At 38.9% G+C, this 19,429-nt stretch overlaps 1 protein-coding gene across 5 annotated transcripts in view; it reads left to right on the top strand.

The window, feature by feature from the left end:
* Positions 1-19,429, top strand: part of LOC129718983 (eye-specific diacylglycerol kinase) — a 431,099-nt gene that overhangs the window by 336,030 nt on the left and 75,640 nt on the right. For all 5 annotated transcript variants that reach the window (XM_055670277.1, XM_055670281.1, XM_055670276.1 and 2 more), the window contains one exon: positions 7,413-7,551. In XM_055670277.1, the coding sequence (XP_055526252.1) occupies positions 7,413-7,551 (139 nt within the window). The remainder of the gene's footprint in view (positions 1-7,412; positions 7,552-19,429) is intronic.

Raw genomic sequence — 19,429 nt, 5'->3', positions numbered from 1 at the left:
TTTACTTGCACATAAAACTACGGCATCACTAACAGAACAAGAATGCAACAAACACTTTGCTGTACAAATATGTTTTAACAGTCAGAGTGCATGTAGAACAAAATAACATCCACTTTTAATCCTAGCGCTAAACCTTTTGAGAAAATGTTTAACCTTCAATAATGTATTGGGTTGCTTCAAAAAGTACAGTTCGGTATTCAACTTTTAGCTGGATAAGATGGCGATCACTTCTGTGCTACGCTGGCAGCACGCTGACAATGCAGTGGAAAATTGTTTTCAAACTGATAATTGAACGACAGACAGTGTCCTAATAGCTAGGATACAGAATGCATGTGCTATTGCCAAAACCGTCCGTCCCACCAATCACTAATAAATGATTAGTTTGAGTCGAAAGCAGTCTCGAATAGTCAGCCGGTACCGCTATCCACTGCTGATGTCGCTGCTACCCGCTAATGCTGAATAGTGTCCGACGGTCGCATCATCCGTTAGATAACTAGGTATAATATTCTGTCGACCGTATTAGGGAAAGGGAGCAACGAGGGACTATTCAACGGTTGAAGTCTGCGTTTCAACAAGGCTTGACAATTTTCAATAGTACAATAACTCGCATATTCAAAGAAGAATTTTCAACAATTGCCGAATGCGTGGAAAATTTTTCAATCAATTGCTTCAAAAACGAAGGGAACCCGTTGAAAACTAACCGGCTTATACTGCCGTTCCAAGCATAGTTGTCCCAGTGTGCATAAGGTTTGTGTAGAACATGGGACTACTATGATTGGAACGGCAGTATACGCATTTAAAAGGGGACAAATTTTGTCCCATTTTCCGTTCTCAGATTTATTTTTATACCCCTATGTAGCGCGCAACTTCCTGAAAGACGAAGTTCTACGTCAAAAATTATTCCAAAATAAGCCTGAACATAACATATTATACTGCCTCTGAGGGTACCAAACCCCTGAGAAGACAGGCAGATGGAAATATGTCAAGATTCAAGAATGTAGGGTATCGAACGTCTTCGTCAGTGGTTTTCTTCGGCAGTTTTTCTGCAGCAATCTTATGCAAAAGGGGGCTGAAGAAAACTACTGACGAAGACGTTCGATACCCTATCTGATACAAAAATACAAATAGAAAATAATTTCAACTTGATTCGAAATTCGCTGAAAAATGCTATCAAAATTATAAGGTAAGAAATCAAATCAAGAATAATTAAACAAGACGTTTTTGCGCTTACTTTTGTTTCCACAGCAACCTTAAGTTCCCAGTTTTCAACAATAGAATTGATTTAAAAAGTTCCGGAGTTTATTTTCTGCTTTGGCCTTTTAAAAACTGGCTTGAAACGCGTCCCGTGTTAACGTGTGTTGTGTGCGATGATTTGCTCTGGCTGTGGTACGGCGATTGTCCTATCGGATTTGCCGTTGAAATGTGTGGGCTTCAACTGTGCACGTTTGTTTACTACAAGTGTACAGGACTCACCAAGGCAACGGCAAAGATTGTTACAAAAAATGATAATCTTTGTTTCAAGTGTGACGAATGTTTATCAAACCAGTGTTGTGGTGGGCAACATTTGATACCGGACATCAAGCGTATTGAAGAAGAGATGAAGAAATTATCTTCTCTCTCTGATTCGGTCATTGGAATGCGGGATCAAATATCGGCCCAGATAAACAGCGCGTTGAATTTCGGTATGGAACAGTAAAGATTAAATGTAAATGAATCTCTTGAAAAATTATTTTGTGAGAAATTTGATAAATTGAACAATTCGGGTTTGGAATTAAATACGCGTCAAAATAAAGCTGCAATTAATGATGCCCGCGCGCGGAATGGGACGGTTTCTTCTGAATCGGACCAAATCGGCAAGAAGCGTAGAATTGATGACGATAATAGTGATGATGTTTTTGATGATGGCGTGACTTTTGCGCTAGTCGTGAAGGGTCGCCGTAAAAGTATTAAAACGAGTATTAGTGATAATAATAACATAAATGATGGTTTTAAGCCCATTAAACATAAGACTCGTCCGGTCATTGTGATCAAACCGAAAGAGTCCAAACAAGCTTGCGAGGAAACTCGAAAGTTTTTGAAAACAAAATTAGATCCAAAAACACACAAAGTGAGTAATTTTAGGAACGGTAAAGATGGTTCCATTATTGTTGAATGCGCGCGCTGTTGGCGAAAATATTGATAAGTTGAAAAATGGCATTGAAAGCAATCTGGGTGAAAACTACAGTGCTGTTGTTCCCACGTCGGTGCCGAGATTGAAAATAGTGGGCATGAGCGAGAATCTTTCTCCTGATGTTTTCATTGACTTTTTAAAGAGTCAAAATGAAGGTATCAAAATTAATGATGTAAAAGTGATAAACTCGTATGAAAATCCACGCTTTCGGTATAACAAGTATAGCGCGGTAATAGAGGTTGATTTGGAAACGTATAACAGCTTGTTATCGGCTAAGCAAGTAAATGTAGAATTTGATCGGTGCTTAGTATTTCCCGCGGTAAATGTTTTGAGATGCTTCAAATGTGGAGAATTTGGGCACAAGAGCATGGATTGCAAAAATTGTGATACGTGTTCCAGGTGTAGCCTAAAACACAAAACATCTGAATGCACGTCTACTGTTTTGAAATGCGTTAATTGTTTAAAGACGAATAAAGAGCGTAACATGAATTTGGACGTCAATAATATATATATATAATGTGGCTGCTTGTTTATCACATTCTAGACAAACTGGCGATGTTGCTATTTATGTCAGAGAATCAGTTCAATTCGAGCTTTGCCGAAACGAAGCAAAGGATGGCAATTGGTTCTTGGGCATAACAGTAGTACGTGGTATGAAGGTGGGTAATTTTGGTGTTTTGTATCATTCTCCCAATGCTAGTGATCACCGTTTCCTTGAAATATTGGAAAATTGGCTTGATGAATTTCTCGATTATAGTAAACTGAATATATTGACTGGCGATTTCAATATTAACTGGCGAGATAATACAAATTCGAATCATATGAAGCGTTTAGTAGAATCTTTCAATTTGAAACAAAGCGATAATGAATTTACACGTATTTCCCAGCGAAGTAGAACTTTGATTGATCATGTTTATTCCAATTTGGATTCCATTTGTTCAGTAACGGATTCTGATATGGAAATAACCGATCATGAGACATTAGTAATCACTGTATTAGACAACTTGAGTGAGAATAATGATTTTAAAAAATTGAAATGCTGGAGAAAATATTCGAAACAGGCTGTTTCGAATCTTGTTGAAAGAAGCTTGGATTTTCCAATCGCGTCCGGTAATTTAGATGATTCTGCAGCTGTTCTTACTAGTATTTTGAAAACGTGTACGAATCAATTAGTTGAACATAAATTTGTATCCTTAAAGAACGCGAACAGCTGATACAATTTGGATCTTTTGCGCCTTAAGCGCAAGAGGGATAAATTGTACAAAATGTTTTGTAGATCGAATAGTCAGAGTCATTGGAATGAGTACACAATCGCGCGTAATAAATATTCACAAGCGTTAAAAAAGACGCGTTGTGAATATATCCAGAGAAAGATTACTCAGCATCAAACCAACAGCAAAGAGTTATGGAAAATTTTGAAATCTCTATTAAAACCTAGTAATTGTAAACCGCGGTCCATAACTTTTGATGGCACATTAGAGCAAACAGAACAAATAATTGCTAGTAAGGTAAATGATTATTTCATCAATAGTGTTTCATTGATCAATCAATCAATTGACCTGGTCGATGAACCGGATGAAATAAAACAGTCGACTAACGTTAATAGTAGATTTGATGGTTTTCGCCCAATCACAATGGATGACCTGAAAAATATTTGTTTTTCATTAGGGAAAACGGCTGGAGTAGACAATGTTAATGCTAGGGTTATTCAAGATTGCTTCAATGTTATTGGTCACACTCTGCTGAACCTTATTAATGAATCATTACTAACTGGGCACGTGCCTAAAGTGTACAAAGAATCGTTGGTTGTTCCGATTCAAAAGGTTGCTGGAACGATTAAAGCCGAAGAGTTTCGTTCCATCAATATGTTACACACGTTAGAAAAGATATTGGAACTTGTTGTTAAAGGTCAGCTGTTAGAATATTTAAATAGTAACTCGTTATTAATTCCGGAACAATCTGGCTACCGGGAAGGCCATTCGGTAGAAACCGCGTTGAATTTAGTTCTTGCAAAATGGAAAGATAACTTAAAAAATAGAGACACAATAGTTGCAGTTTTTTTTTGGATCTGAAACGCGCTTTTGAAAAAATTTCTAGGCCCTTATTGTTGAACACAATCAAGCGCTTTGGAATTTCGAGTACTGCATTCAGATGGTTTGAAAGCTATTTGTCTGACAGAACTCAACGGACTGTTTTCAATGATTCTGTATCTGATCCCGTGGAGAATGATCTTGGAGTTCCACAGGGAAGTGTATTAGGGCCCCTTTTGTTTATTATGTATATAAATGACATGCGACGAGTTTTACGTTTTTGTGACTTAAATCTTTTTGCCGATGACACCGTGTTGTTCATTGCAGCTAAAAATTTAGAAGAAGATGTTTCACACTTGAATGAAGATTTACGTTCTCTAAGCAGATGGCTGAAGTATAAGCAATTGAAATTGAATATTGATAAAACGAAATTTTTGATTTCCTCGCGCACCGTGGTAAATGACGATGTCTCTGTTATAATAGATGATGAGACAATTGGTCGCGTTCGGGAGATTAAATATCTTGGCGTGATTATTGATGACAACCTAAAGTTCAACGCTCACATTGACAATGTCATCAAGAAAATTGCCAAGAAGTATGGAATATTATGCCGTTTGAAAAACGAATTAACAATTAGTAGTAAAATACAGCTATACAAGTCAATCGTCTCGCCCCATTTGGATTTTTGCCCTACCTTTTTGTATTTGGCCAATAACACACAATTATTGAGGTTACAGCGTTTGCAGAATAGAATAATGCGTTTGATTTTAAATTGTGATAGATTAACTTCCTCTGCTTTTATGTTGGACGCTTTGCAATGGTTATCCGTGAAGCAACGAATTGTTTATTTGTCTATGGTGTTCATTTTTAAAATAATTAATGGTTTGCTACCTCAATATTTGTGTGATCGAATTGAAAGAGGAAGAGATTTTCATAGATATAACACTAGAAACGCGGATGAAATAAGAACACCTTTCTTTTCAACCAGAGCTTCACAGAATTCATTATTTTATAAAGGTATAAATTTTTTCAATTCGATGCCAAGACATGTTAAACGTGCACCAACACTTGCGGAGTTCAAGAGACAATGTATTTCACACGTGAAAGTTTCTGTTGTACAGAACGAAATTTAAAAGCTTTTAACAATGACGAGAGTTTATATGACGAAGTTTAAACAACGGATTTATTCTGGATGAAATATTTATTTTTGAAACCAATTTATTCATTGATTGTTTAATTGAAGCCTGTAACTGACGAAGTTTTTTACGAACGGATATGATTGTGTTGTAGAATTTTATTTATATTTTATATTGGATCTTTTTTAACATATAATGACAAAACTACTGTGTTCGTCGCGGTGGTGATGATGGTTTTTTTTTTCCTTTATGTTGTTGTAGCTTAAAAAAAATAATAGAAAGTGACTACATAAGTTTGAGCCTCGCGCGCGGAAGTCAGATATAAATGGATTCTTTTACAACTGAAACTTAAATTGTTATTTAAATGCTTAGAGAATATACATGAAGTAGTTGTGGTTAGTCTGACTGAAGGTCATGAAAACCCTGTGCTAGCTTTGTGTAGCTCTACAGCAATTCACGTCTTTACCGATGTGAATCTAGTAAACAGTTTTTGAAGAAGTTTATATCTGGCAATGGAATCAGTTCGTTTTTTTTTGTATAACTGATTGAAATTGTGATTACATTAATTATCTATAGATAAATCGTCCAGCTCAAACCTTTGTAGGGGTATGTGGCGGGACCATCATCATCATCATCGATGATAAGATATTTTTTTAAAACTTTGACTGAACGTGAAATACTGATTTGTCTTTTTATGTTATCATGAAGAAAAATTGTTCCAAGTAAATTCCCTGCGGAACCGATCTCAGGCTCTTAAAGAAAGCTATCTATTTGTCCAGCGTTCAATATGTGCTGCAAGAAATTTTCCTGCTTTTCCTGCTGGTTTTGATTTATTGTCGTACAAAGTTGTACGTTATGTCTCAATATATTTGATATTTTCTCACATGTAGAATTTATCAATTAATCAATTTTTTTGGATTTAAACCGAATACCGTAAAATATTTAACCAGTTCAAGAAAAAAATTATCTGAAAAAAAATCAAAATTTGGAAGAAGAATTTCTGTGCTATAATTTCAGGGATAATTTTTTTGCGCTCGAGTCAATTTAAAACCCAATATTAGTTCTGGAGGAGAACTATTTATTAATCTACCGTTCAAGTAATGCTGTCATTTGTGAAGAAAAAAAAAAGTAATGCTGTTTAGTCTAGTGTAAAAAAAACTCCTTTGCAGTCTGCAGTCGACGATTGGATGGCAGCAAAACTCCTCAATTATAAATATCACAACGACGCAAGAGATTTCATTTGGAACGCAAGTAGGGAGTGCAAAATAGAAGAAGAAAAATTATGAAAAACAAACACGCACAATGGTGATAATCAGTGCCACAACCAGCAGCCTGTGCTTTCCCTTTTACGGTTCGCTATTTCCCGGTGGAAATCAGAAGAAGAAAACGAAGAAACGGCGTCGATCGGCCGTCATTGCAAAGTCCTGCTCGGTGAGTGTCGTTGGCAGTTGCCTGGTCCGCCGCCAGTTGTCCAATGCTGCCAGTATTCGCCATCGGCCAGCTTGCAGTGCTCGGGTTTACCGGCGAAGTTGCAGCTGTCCAGTTGCCACCAGTAGTAGTAGCGCAGACCCGTGCCCTCCGGTAGCAACCATTCCCAGTGGATCGACCATTCCTTTACGAGCGCTTGGCTTTCGGAAGTTTCCTACCGTTGCTGCCGGTCCGGTTAAGCGCTTCGGACGAGGTTGGGCCAACCGGAGAAAAGCTATCCGCTACCGGGATCGGTCCCTGCTTCCGTTTAAACTCAGGTATTTAATGAATAAATTACCACTTCATCAGCTCTGGTAAAGTTTAATTAAATAGTGGCTTGGTTGCTGAATGCTAGTTTCAAGTCATCGACATCCAATAAACGTCTGACACTACAAGGTTAATTCTTGCGAACTTTCTCGTATGACTTTCTTACCAACGCCGCCACCGCCGTCACTCACATAGCCATCCAAAATTGCTCTCGCGGCAATCGCACTGAACTATGAAGTGATAAATTTCCTCAAAATGAAAATTAACCCGTGCCCTCGAGCCCCAGGAAGTGTTGTCATATGCTCAGTTTTCACCCTTTCTCCGTTTGGTTTATCGTTTCAGGAAATCCAGTGCGGACCCGCACGGACGGCAGATCCGGTGTACACCGGATTGGAGCGAAAATGCTGTCTCCGGAGATCATTTATGGGTGGCCACATCCGTGTCCGGTGATTGCTGCTACTTGGGTGATAATGACTGCACGGTAAGTGAAAGTTCAAAACCGATTTACTTAGTAACATTTTGACGAGGAGTTGTTCTGAAACATAACCTCAAACCAAAATTGCGCGACGAAAGCAAGACGTATAAACCCATCTAGACAGCTGGAATTCATTTCCAGCGAATATTGAATAAAAAAATATTGAATATTTGATTGGGAAAACCCATCCGTGCTGGTGCTGGTTTGGGGGTTTGCTGCCTGACTGCCTGTCTGATTGACTGCCTGCCGGTGCACCAGATGTGATGTGTTTTCCCTTGCTTTTCAAGTACTTTCAAGCGGGTGACAGGCGTTCCTTCAGTTTATTGTGCCAATAGTGGTTCTCGTTTCAGTTTTCTGTTTTGCTTCGGGTATTCAAGAGCGTGTCAATTTAAGGCACATTCTTCGATGGTTAAGCCTCCGTGTGCGCTGAAGAGTGAACCTTTTTTGTGAGAACAAAGGCCTTTTGTTCAATTGTCTTTACGTTCGCTATATTGGTAAGCAACTTTGGGAAAGAAGATTTCGTCTATGTGCTGATAATTAATACAATAGAGGTTCTGTCTGCAGCGTTCAAATTTTCATTGATTTACGTCATATTTTCAATGTGAAATGATTTTGATTCCATTCAAATTCAATTGTGGTTTCTTATCCATTAGTAGGTAATCCAAATCTATACCAATTCTTATCCAATTTCTTGAATAAAATTCCAATTTTAAAGCTGTTTTTCATATGACTAGGATTCTAAACTAAATGCCAATCACAAACCTAGTTTTATATGAATCGCTAGTCGGATACGAGATTCAATTCAGTACAAAGCCTAATCTCGAGTTCTAGATTTGTGTAAACTGAAGCCTAGATCTGATAAACAAAATACAGTCATATTTTATAATCCAAAATCCTGTAACAAACCTAATCATTTAATTCCAATTTCAGCTCCCAAATTTGGCTCTATCTCCAAGCCAAATCCCAAAATCCATTCAATACTCATTCTTAAAACTTATATCAAACCTCAACTCAATGAAATCCAAAACCCTTTTACCCCACTTGGGTCCCTTCTAAATCCAATTTTGAATGCGACTCCTATTTCCAATCTTTATCCTACCTCAAATCAAATTCCGAATCCAATGCAAATCCAATAAAAAAGCAGAAGGATGATCAAAACTTTATTGCGGGACATCAATCGGAATAATTATTCTGGGGCGGAATTGGTGGTGTGCAATAAAGCTACACACTTAAGTCATTTTTATGCGTTTTTGTAAGCGTTTTTGTTCACGCCCTTCTTCAGAAGATGATAGTTCTTTCGTGTGGGTTCAAAGTTGATTTTCCAAATTCAATGTCCCGAATATCCACGATTTTTTCCTGATTTACATCGTGATTCTACTCTTTAGTATTTTTCATAATTATTCAGTTCACATCACATTTTACACGTTAGGGTTTTTTCGCGATTTTCAAATTTTATTTCGTTTTTCACGCACATTTCAGAGTTTACGTATTTTATTACTCGGATTTAGAAATTCACGAGAATTTAATCGTTTTATCACAGTATTTCCTCAAAAACAAAACTTCCACTACAGATCACAAGACATTTCAAATTAACTGTACCGCGAAATATAGGACGTCAAAAAGCAATTCATTGATTCGATGGCATGCGCTTTTATTTGTAAGTGACTAATATTTGCCACCACCCAGAAAGAATCATCCGCTTTGCCGGTCGATGAACGAATGAGAAATTCAATTCGATGGCGTGCTCTTCAGAAAGGACCTTTCGTTGGTCGATAAACGAATGAGAAATTCAATTCGATAGCGTGCGCTTTTATAAGTGACTAAGGCCTTGGCCGGGGCGGACGCGCGCGAGCGAGCGAGCCAATTCGCCCTGCCGTGCTTCAATGTACAGCTCTACTTTCAGCTGTATTTTGACGCACGGCAGGGCGAATTGGCTCGCTTGCTTGTTCACGTCAACCCTGGCCAAGGCCTAATATTTGTCACCACCCGCATTCTGCTGTTCCAGAAAGAACCTTCCGCTTTACCGGTCGATGAACGAATGAGAAATTCAATTCGATTCTTTTATTAGCGACTTATATTTGCCACCATTCGCTTTCTTCTGCTCCAGAAAGAACCGTCTGTTTTGCCGATGATTAATGAAGACTAAATTGCTGCATGCTAACTTTTATATGTGACTAATGACAGTCATACTTCCAGTGAGCACACGAGCGAACAAAGCAACAACAGAAACTACAAATCGTTTGTATGCTTCAGTGTTGGCTGTGCTCGAGAAGGGCTTGGATTGCAACGTTGCGGGTACGCGATAGGCTGAATTAAAATCAAGTTTGCCATGAATTTTAATCATTTTGCTAAGAATAAATGTTAGTAAAAATGATTTCACAAACTAGAGTAAGTTGTTTACTGTCCAACGAGATATCAACGACTTAAATCTGTTCAGTGGTAACGAAGTAGTAAGCGTTTGAAATCCTTCATTCTGTCGTTTTTTGGAATGCCACCCTACTAAATTAAGATGTTATTTAACGTTAAAAGGGGAGCTACGTAGCCGCAAGTTTACAGAGTCCGCTTTGTCAAGCGGATGGTCGAGGGTTCGAATCTTAGTAGAATCAGGCCATTCGATGTCAAAAAGGACTTTAAGTATGAGTTTATTCTCAGGCTCCCCACCACTTACCCTTCCTTTACGCTGAATTCTATAATACCTTTGCGTGACTTCCTCTTAACAAAAAATAAGTCCCTCTTATCAATAAAACTGGCCAGAAGGACGCACGACGAAACTTCTCCAGGGAAATATAATTGGCGATATTTGGCAGGAGGAAGAAGGCTCGGTATAGAAGAATAGTAGGCGTGTAAAAACGAGGGGAAGTACATTACACACAAGCACTGATCAAAAATAATAATAAGCATGCCACTTCTCAATAGCGGTATTGCTATTAACAGAAGTGCGGGATACAGCAGACACCCGGGCATATCTCACAATAGATCTACGATTCTGGTCGCAGTGAGGAAGTCCATACAGGAAAAAAAAAACGTTAAAAAATCAATCTACATTGAATCCCAATCCAATCCAAATTCAATCGAAATCCAAACCAAATCAAATCCAATCCAATGTTATATCCGAGGGCAATTCAAATCAATTGACTGACATCCAATTCTAACAAAATTTAATCTAAATCCTATCCGAACATTTTTTAAATCAAATCCAATCCAAATCTAATACAAATCCAATTATTAGTGCTGTGGGTAAGGGGGTAGCGATTATACCCTAGAAATATCCTGAAGTTGTAATTTGTCTGCTGTCGGATTAAGTCAGGGTATTTGGTGCTCATAAGCAAAGACACACTCTACCAAACTCTAGGTAAGAGCTGATTTGGTAGTAGTAGCCATGGATGAAATCCTGCGTGCTGATCGACTTTTGACGTAGAAGACTTCAGGACTCCGCTACAAAGGTGTAAAATGAAAATCTAAAAATGAAACAGGTAATGATTGGACAGATAGTTACGTATCCAAATGCAGAAAACTGTATTTTGATGATTGTACTTTGAGAATTTTCAAGCCTTGTTAAGGCAGAGCTGCATGCCACCACGACGGGTAGGCAAACACTAGTCAAGGCCGTCCAAAAGCCGATGAATATGAGGCCGAGAGTAGCCACGGCGTCCAAACAACTCAAATCGCCGGTGACCTGAACCAGAGCCTCCTCCTGCTTCGGGACACAATAGATGAGGCCAAAACAGAGCACGCGAAACGCGTAGCTCTAGCGGAGGGGGTGCAACCCTCGAGGTTGCAATTAACCCAAATTTGTGTGATAAACGCCGAGCGTGTAAAGATATGTTGCTTGTCAGTGTGTAGGAGTTTTGTTTTGATTTTTTGTTGTTGTGGCAAGCAACATACTCGCCACTGTATGTTAATTTTAAATCGTAGTTTACTCGTTAGATTTTATTTAGAAGTTTGTGATAGGTGTTCTAGTATTTAGGGTTTTAATTTTCGGTGTTAATTGTATCGCGAGTGAAATAAAATTAGGTCCCGTCTCTCCTCCCGCGGCGAAAAAGAGAGGTGTATTAACGGCGTAGAAGCCAAGCGCGGTTGTGTTGGTTCGAAGTGATGGAAAAAGAAACGTCATGCTGGGTGTTTTCTATGCGGCACCAGAGGAGATCGCTCTGAACCGCCGTAAAAGAAAGTCGCGTTTTGACCGCCGCCGGGAAGAATTTCGCTAAGCTAAGCTAAGTGCCGAGTTAGCTTCCGCCGTTCCCTGAGTTGTGCTGGAAGAATTACCCAGCTCCGGTGAGTGTGAAATTGTGCGTGTACTCCAGCGAGCTCATTAAACCGGAGCAAACGACCGCCACCCAGGAGAAAGCGGTGCTTCCCCGGAATCGCGCCACAAAAACCCGCCATTGCTGCGAGGAGGACGGAAGGTTAGAGTTAGGCTTTCTTGTTTTTATTTGTTTTGTTTAATTCGTTATTTATTTATTTGTTTAGATTAAATTTCCACCCAATCTAACCCCTTTTTGGGAAAGTACCCCAGTGCTACGCCGCCCGCCAGGTAAATCGACCCCGTGAAAGCTGGGGTGGTAAGCGATAACCCACAGGGGCTGAGAAGCAGGCTAGGACCAGGAGGAGAACAACTGCATTCAAGCAGTTGTAAAAAGATGACGCCTCTTTCGCAGCAATCTGCTAGACGCGGCTGTGCTATATTTCCAGGATAGCACACCAACCTTGCTCAAGGTCAAAAGAGTCGACCGGAGCGGCGACTGCGGGTAACCGTAGTAGGAAAAGGGCACCAAGGAGACCCGATGGCGGAGTGGCTACTAAACAACCACCAAAGGCTAAGAAGACGAAGAGCAGGGGGGACGTCCTCATACTCAAGACGGACGGGTCTAAGTACTTTGAAGTCTTGAAGAAAATGAGGAGCGAAACTCAGCTCCAGGATTTAGGATTGGATGTGCGGAGCATCCGTTGATCTCGCACTGGGAGATGATTCTTGAGCTGCGTAGAGACACGACAAATAATGGCGCTACTTTCCAGATGGTAGCCGAGCAAGTTCTAGAAAACAGCACTAGGTTCGGGTACTCGCCTTAAAAGTGACTCTTCAGCTTGAAACCCTGGACGAAATCACCGGGGGGACGACCTTGCACAAGCCTTCAAGAATAAGTGCGAGATGCATGTGACCACTGAGTCGATCCGCTTCCGAAAGGGTCCAATGGGGACCCAGGTGGCAACTATCCGACTAGCATCGGCAAGTGCGAATCTGAACCTGAAGACAGCCAAATTTGAAGTTGGCCCCTTAGCATTCTCCAGCAACCGCATGTTTGCTTCAGGTGCTTCAAATAGGGCATAAGTCCTGGACCTATGAGGGGGCCGACAGGAGCCAATTGTTGAGGCGTTTAGGTAGTGGGAAGCCTCTCAAGTTCTTGGCATGTTCCGGGAAACGGGACGCCAAGCTATTTAAAGGTGCCCAACCGATAAACTGGCTACCAAATCACGGGCGTAACTGTAACAAAACTGAACCTGAACCACTGCTACGAGGCGCAGCAGCTGCCATACCAACCAGCCTTTGATCCGTTTTCGGACAACACCACCGTATCGAACCCCTACCGTATCCCTCCCGAAAACGGTGAGTGGGTTTAGAATAAGTCCAGTATGGACAACGAGCAGGTTCTCTCAAACTATGTTTCAACATCAAACAATGGATACGCGATTGTCGAGGTGAACGGAGCCACGTTGGTCTATCGAAAGGTTCGTTCAAGTGATCGACCTTGTAGCCATGAATCTGACGGGTCAGCTTGGCAGATGACTGCAACACTTGAGTGGGGAAGTCGCTGTACGAACCAGAGCGGTCAGATCTCGTTGGAAGCCTTGGCGAAGCTTAACCTAGATCTGGCCAATATTGGGACCATAACTACATTCAGCAGAAATGATGCGAAGTCGGTCATTGACGTGACGCTCTCTTGTCCAGGACTGATATCGAGCTGGAGGGAAGAGGGTGGTTAAACCAAAAGCGATCATCAGTTCAACGGGAGGCGGCAAGCAACGGGTAGAGCCAATACTTCAACCATCCGTGGGTGGAAGACATCCCGTTTCAATGCCGAGGTATTTGAGGAGGCAATAAAAAGAGAACTCGAGAGGGGGACTGACTAGTAAATAATTTATTAGTTATTTTATCCATCTAACACAAATATAAATTCATCAGTATCATCAGCGTCATATTGTAAAATAAACGGATTTCGCTACTCTACTTGAGAAACAACTGGAACGTTCGCCAAAATTCAAAGAAATCTTCATCATAAGTAAAGGAACGTATCATCGATCATATAGGCTCATTAAAATTAAACACAGTGCGATGAAAACATGTTTGGAAAAGAGTAAAAGTTCGAAGAGCACACGATAGGACACGAATACTAAGAAATGGCAGAAATCTGGGGCATCCAACTTCATTGTTCAGAAGCAAGTTCGGTGGGTCACGCCGCAGCGAGTTTCTTGAAGCAATTCAGACCAATCGTTTTTGAACTGAACTTTGTAGACTCCAGGTCAGTTATTGAGGAAGTCGAACTAGTGAAGCATTCTTTAAGATGGGTCGCACTAGCGAGTAATATAAAACTTTCAAGCGGGTCACACGGGTCATTGGAATCTTTGGCTATTTTGGTTGTTATAAACCCCAACTGACGGTTTGCCTTGAGCACGACTCCATCGATTAGGTGATTGAACATTATTGGCTGCGAGTTACGATTTATTACGATGGCACCATTCTACAAACATATCCAGCAACTGCTGCAAACGATGATAATATTCTATGCACTTCAAGACGGAATGTAGTTTTAGGACTTTCGCGTATATGAGTTCACAACCATCACCAAGTAAAATATCGACATCATTCAAAAATATTGTAAAAAGCAACGGTCCCAATTTACCTTCTTGAGGTACACCGAACAAGTTGAATACCCGCTCCCGATTTCACACCAAGTGGTCGATCACACAGATATAAACTAAGCCATGCAACTAACCTCTTAACCCTCTAGTGCCCAGTGCCGCCTCTAGGCGGTCTTCAGTGAGAGCTCTAAAAAGCTTCAATCAATGCTTAGAAAAGGTTTTTAAAGATTCATAGTGATTTTTTCGAAGTCCGTCTGAAAATTAACTCGGGCACTAGAGGGTTAAGAGGCACCAAGCAGCTTTATTTTACGCAATAGGGTACGATGATCGATTCTGTTGAATGCGGTTTTCAAATTCGTATAAACCACGACCACTTGGCATCTCGCTTCCAGTTGTGTGAAACAAGTATTCGGGAAGTCCAGAAACATCCGTTTCGTGAGCGACAGCAGTCACGCCGAGGCTGAATAAGGAATTTATCGTAATCGCCAACTCCCTACAGGTAGGCAAGGCACTGGGGCTCGATGGAATCCCGAACCTGGCTATTAAGACGGCCATAAAAGTAACTCCCGAGTTGTTTCGGGTAGAAACTGATCCTTATTGACGAAACCTGGGAAACTGATTGGGAACCCATCGGCATATGCAGTGGTGGAAAACGCGTGAGCATTTCTTATAAAGTCAGTGCGTCTTGAACTGTCCTAGAGATCAGACGTTTTTTCGGTTGCTTGTGGACTGGTCTTTGACTGCCTATACCTTCAAAGTTTGTGTTTTGTCAGTGTGTCTTTTAAAGACTACCTGAAAGTTATTTCCCATCAGTCTTTCTCAAGACTACCTACTTTTGAATTTAACATTTGTTTTAACTTTTTTCGTATCACCTGAAATGGCTGAACGGAAAAAGAAACCTCGCATCGCTGCGGGGAGGAAAAGAGAGGCATCTCTTTCTGACACTTCGAGTGTCTGCTGTAGTGACAATCCTTTTGATATTTTGCCTGAGCAAGAAGCTGGTGAAATGGAAGTTACCAATAATGAAACTATACAAAATATAAAAACTTCAAAAAAGGAGAAAGTTCCACCTATTGTGGTAACTATTTCTTCCGAATTCAATATTCTCAAAAAGGAACTTTCAACGTTTGTTTCTGACGTTAAAAATACCTATCAAATTGGCCGTAGAGGTGAATGTCGCTTATTAGCCGACTCAGTAAAGGGTCGTGATCGTCTTGTTCAGTATTTAACTGACAAGATGTACAAATTTTTTACATATGACACCAAGAACGCCAAGCCGTTCAAGGTTGTCTTGAAAGGTCTCACCAACGATCAAACCGTTGATGAGATCAAACTTACTTTAACAGAATTACTTGGCATAGCCCCTACCCAAGTAATTCTAATGAAACAAAAATCACGAGGCGAAAACAGTCAGAGAACTGGAATTTCCCTTGTTAATTATTTAATTCATTTTAACCGCAATGAGGTTAACAACTTAAATTTTTTTGAAAAAGCACATGCTTTGTATAATGTGCGTGTAAAGTGGGAAATTTATAGGAAGTATGGCGGAGGTGAAAAGCATATCACCCAATGACGTACTTGCCAACGTTATGGCCATGGTTCCAAATTCTGTAACATGGACCAAAAATGTCTTAATTGTGGAGACTCTTCTCACAAAAAGGACACATGTCCTGTGAAAGAGAGTAAAAATTGAATTGTAACGGCAACCATATGTCAAATTTTTACCAATGCCCAGTCCGTTTAGCAATTGTTAAGGCAAGGCAAGGTAAACAAAATTCAATTTCTCAATTAAAACCAACTTCAAAACAAAATTCTCCAAGCGTACCAGTGACGCATAGTTTACCTACTCCTTTGCATACCCGTTTAACTTATGCACAGGTTACAGGTAGTTCGAACATTATACCGCCTAGTGTTGGTAGTTCGAAAATGACCGTTAATATGGGTAAGCAAAACAAGCTAGAAAATAATTGTACACCTATTACTCCAGCTAATATTGCTGCCGAAAATATTTTTTCTAATGTCAACTGCCTGGGGCCTATTACGGCAGGTAAACTTTCTTTTTTGCAACAGGCAATAGGCACAAATTTTACTATTAAAATTGTTTCTAATTTAAAATTTAGCAATGATTTGAAATAAAACAATTAAAATATTAAATTGGAATGCTCGCTCATTGAAGGCCAATGAGAATGAGCTTTTTAATTTTTTAACAGTAAATAATGTGCATATTGCAATTATTACTGAAACATTTTTGAAACCTAACATAAAATTAAAATATGATCCCAATTACGTGGTTCATAGATATGATAGGATTCAGGGTTCCGGCGGTGGAGTTGCAATTGTTATTCATCGCCGAATCAAACATCGTGCTCTTCCCCATCTTGAGACGAAAGTTATTGAAACTTTGGGAATTGAAGTTCAAACTGAACTTGGGATTTTATTTATTGCCGCAGCATATTTACCATTTCAATGCACACGCGAGCACAAAAATTATTTTAAAGGTGATTTACAAAAACTCACCAGAAATCGTTCGAAATTTTTCATAATCGGCGATTTTAACGCTAAACATCGTTCATGGAATAATTCTCAAAGTAATTCCAATGGCAAAATTTTATTCAATGATTGTTCTTCAGGATACTATTCTATTTTGTCTCCGAGTAGTCCTACATGCTTTTCTTCTGTAAGAAACCCTTCAACAATTGATTTGGTGCTAACAGATCAAAGTCATGTATGTAGTGATTTGATCACACATGCTGACTTTGATTCTGACCATCTTCCAATAACTTTTTCTTTATCACATGAATCAGTTTTAAACCCTGTTAAGCTCTGTTTTTAATTATAACAAGGCTTATTGGGAAAGATACAAAACTCATATTGAGAGAAATTTCAATAATGAGCTTGATTTGCAAAACGAAGTGAATATTGATTCCGCTTTGGAAGCATTAAAATGTGCAATTGTTGATGCCAGGAATTATTCTGTTCCAAAGACTCAAGTGAAATTTGATTCATCAATAATTGACGAAAATCTTCAACTTCTAATTCGTTTGAAAAATGTCCGCAGACGTCAATATCAACGTTCTCGTGACCCTGTTTTTAAAACTATTTATAAAGATTTACAGAAATAGATTAAACATAGATTTACTCTTCTGAAAAATCAAAATTTTGAGACTAAAGTTGAAAAATTGAAACCATATTCAAAACCATTTTGGAAGCTGTCGAAGATTCTTAAGAAACCTTCAAAGCCTATTCCAGTTTTAAAAGATGGTGAACGTTTTCTTGTATCCAATGAACAAAAGGCTCAAAGACTTGCTCAGCAGTTTGAGAGTGTTCATAACTCAAATTTGAATTTTGTGAGTCCAATTGAAAATGAAGTCACACGTCAATTTGATTTAATTTCTTCCCAGAATCTTTTACCTGCAGAAATAATTGAAACTAACTTGAATGAGATTAAATCAATTATTAAAAATTTCAAAAATATGAAAGCACCTGGTGACGATGGAATCTTTAATATACTAATCAAACATCTCCCTGAGAGCACAATGGAATTTTTAGTGAAAATTTTCAATTTCTTCAATAAGTAAACTGTTTGAGAGAATTATTCTTAACAGAATGATGTCACACATCAACGAAAATTCAATTTTTGCAAATGAACAGTTTGGATTTCGCCATGGGCATTCCACAACTCATCAATTGCTCAGAGTTACTAATATGATACGAGCTAACAAATCTGAAGGTTATTCCACTGGAGCTGCTCTTTTAGACATAGAAAAAGCATTCGACAGTGTTTGGCATAAAGGTTTGATTGCGAAATTGCAAACTTTTAATTTTCCAATTTTCTAATCAAAATTTTAAAAAATTATCTTACTGATCGAACTCTGCAGGTTGTCTATCAGAATTCAAAATCTAATAGATTTCCTGTCAGAGCAGGTGTACCTCAAGGTTCAGTCTTGGGTCCAGTCCTGTACAACATGTTCACTTCAGATCTTCCTGATTTGCCTCCAGGATGCACAAAGTCATTGTTCTGCGATGACACAAGCATTTCGGTAAAAGGAAAAAGTCTTCGTGTCATATGCAGTCGATTGCAGAAAAGTTTAGATATTTTTTCTTCCTACTTGCAAAAGTGGAAAATCTCTCCCAATGCTTCTAAAACTCAAATGATAATTTTTCCGCATAAGCCTAGGGCTTCTTTCCTCAAGCCAAACAATAATCACGTTGTCAAGATGAATGGGGTTATTTTAAGTTGGTCCGACAAGGTTAAGTACTTGGGACTAATTTATGATAAAAAACTTATTTTCAAAGAGCACATTGAGAGTATACAAGCCAAGTGCATCAAATATACGAGATGTTTATATCCTCTCATTAACAGGAATTCTAAACTTTGTTTAAAGAACAAACTTTTGATTTACAAACAAATTTTTAGACCAGCAATGCTTTATGCTGTACCGATCTGGTCACGTTGCTGTTCAACAAGGAAGAAAACGCTCCAAAGGATTCAGAATAAAATTCTGAAAATGATTTTGAAGCGTCCTCCTTGGTTTGGTACACTCGAATTACATAGACTTACTGGTGTTGAACCATTAGAAGCTATGTCAAATAAAATTATTAACAATTTTCGACAAAAATCGTTGCAATCCTGAATTGCTACGATAAGCTCTCTTTATAGCCAATAAGTTAGCAATTAAGTTAGTTGTAAGTTTACTTCCCCTTTTCTGACAAGTAGGTTTAAATCCCTACGAATGATAAGTCCTAATTGCGAAAGCAAACAAATCCTAACAATTAAAATTACAAATTTCTAACAGTGTTGAGAAGTCACCATTTGTGATTGGACACACATACTCATTATTTACTAAATATTTATCATAAATACTTAAGCTACTAACAAATCCTCCCTTAAAAAAAAAATAAATAAAATAAAAAAAAAAAAAATCTTTTAAAGTCATCTGAATTTTAACCTATCATGTAAAAGGCATTCATAAACGCCGTTTTTGTATGAGATTGCTTATATTATGAACAATGCTACCTGTCGAAA

The sequence above is a fragment of the Wyeomyia smithii genome, chromosome 1, assembly GCF_029784165.1.
Source record: "Wyeomyia smithii strain HCP4-BCI-WySm-NY-G18 chromosome 1, ASM2978416v1, whole genome shotgun sequence".
Classification (NCBI taxonomy): Eukaryota; Metazoa; Arthropoda; class Insecta; order Diptera; family Culicidae; genus Wyeomyia; species Wyeomyia smithii.
The sequence above is the reverse complement of the archived record's forward strand: the minus strand, read 5'-3'. Positions and strand labels throughout refer to the sequence as shown.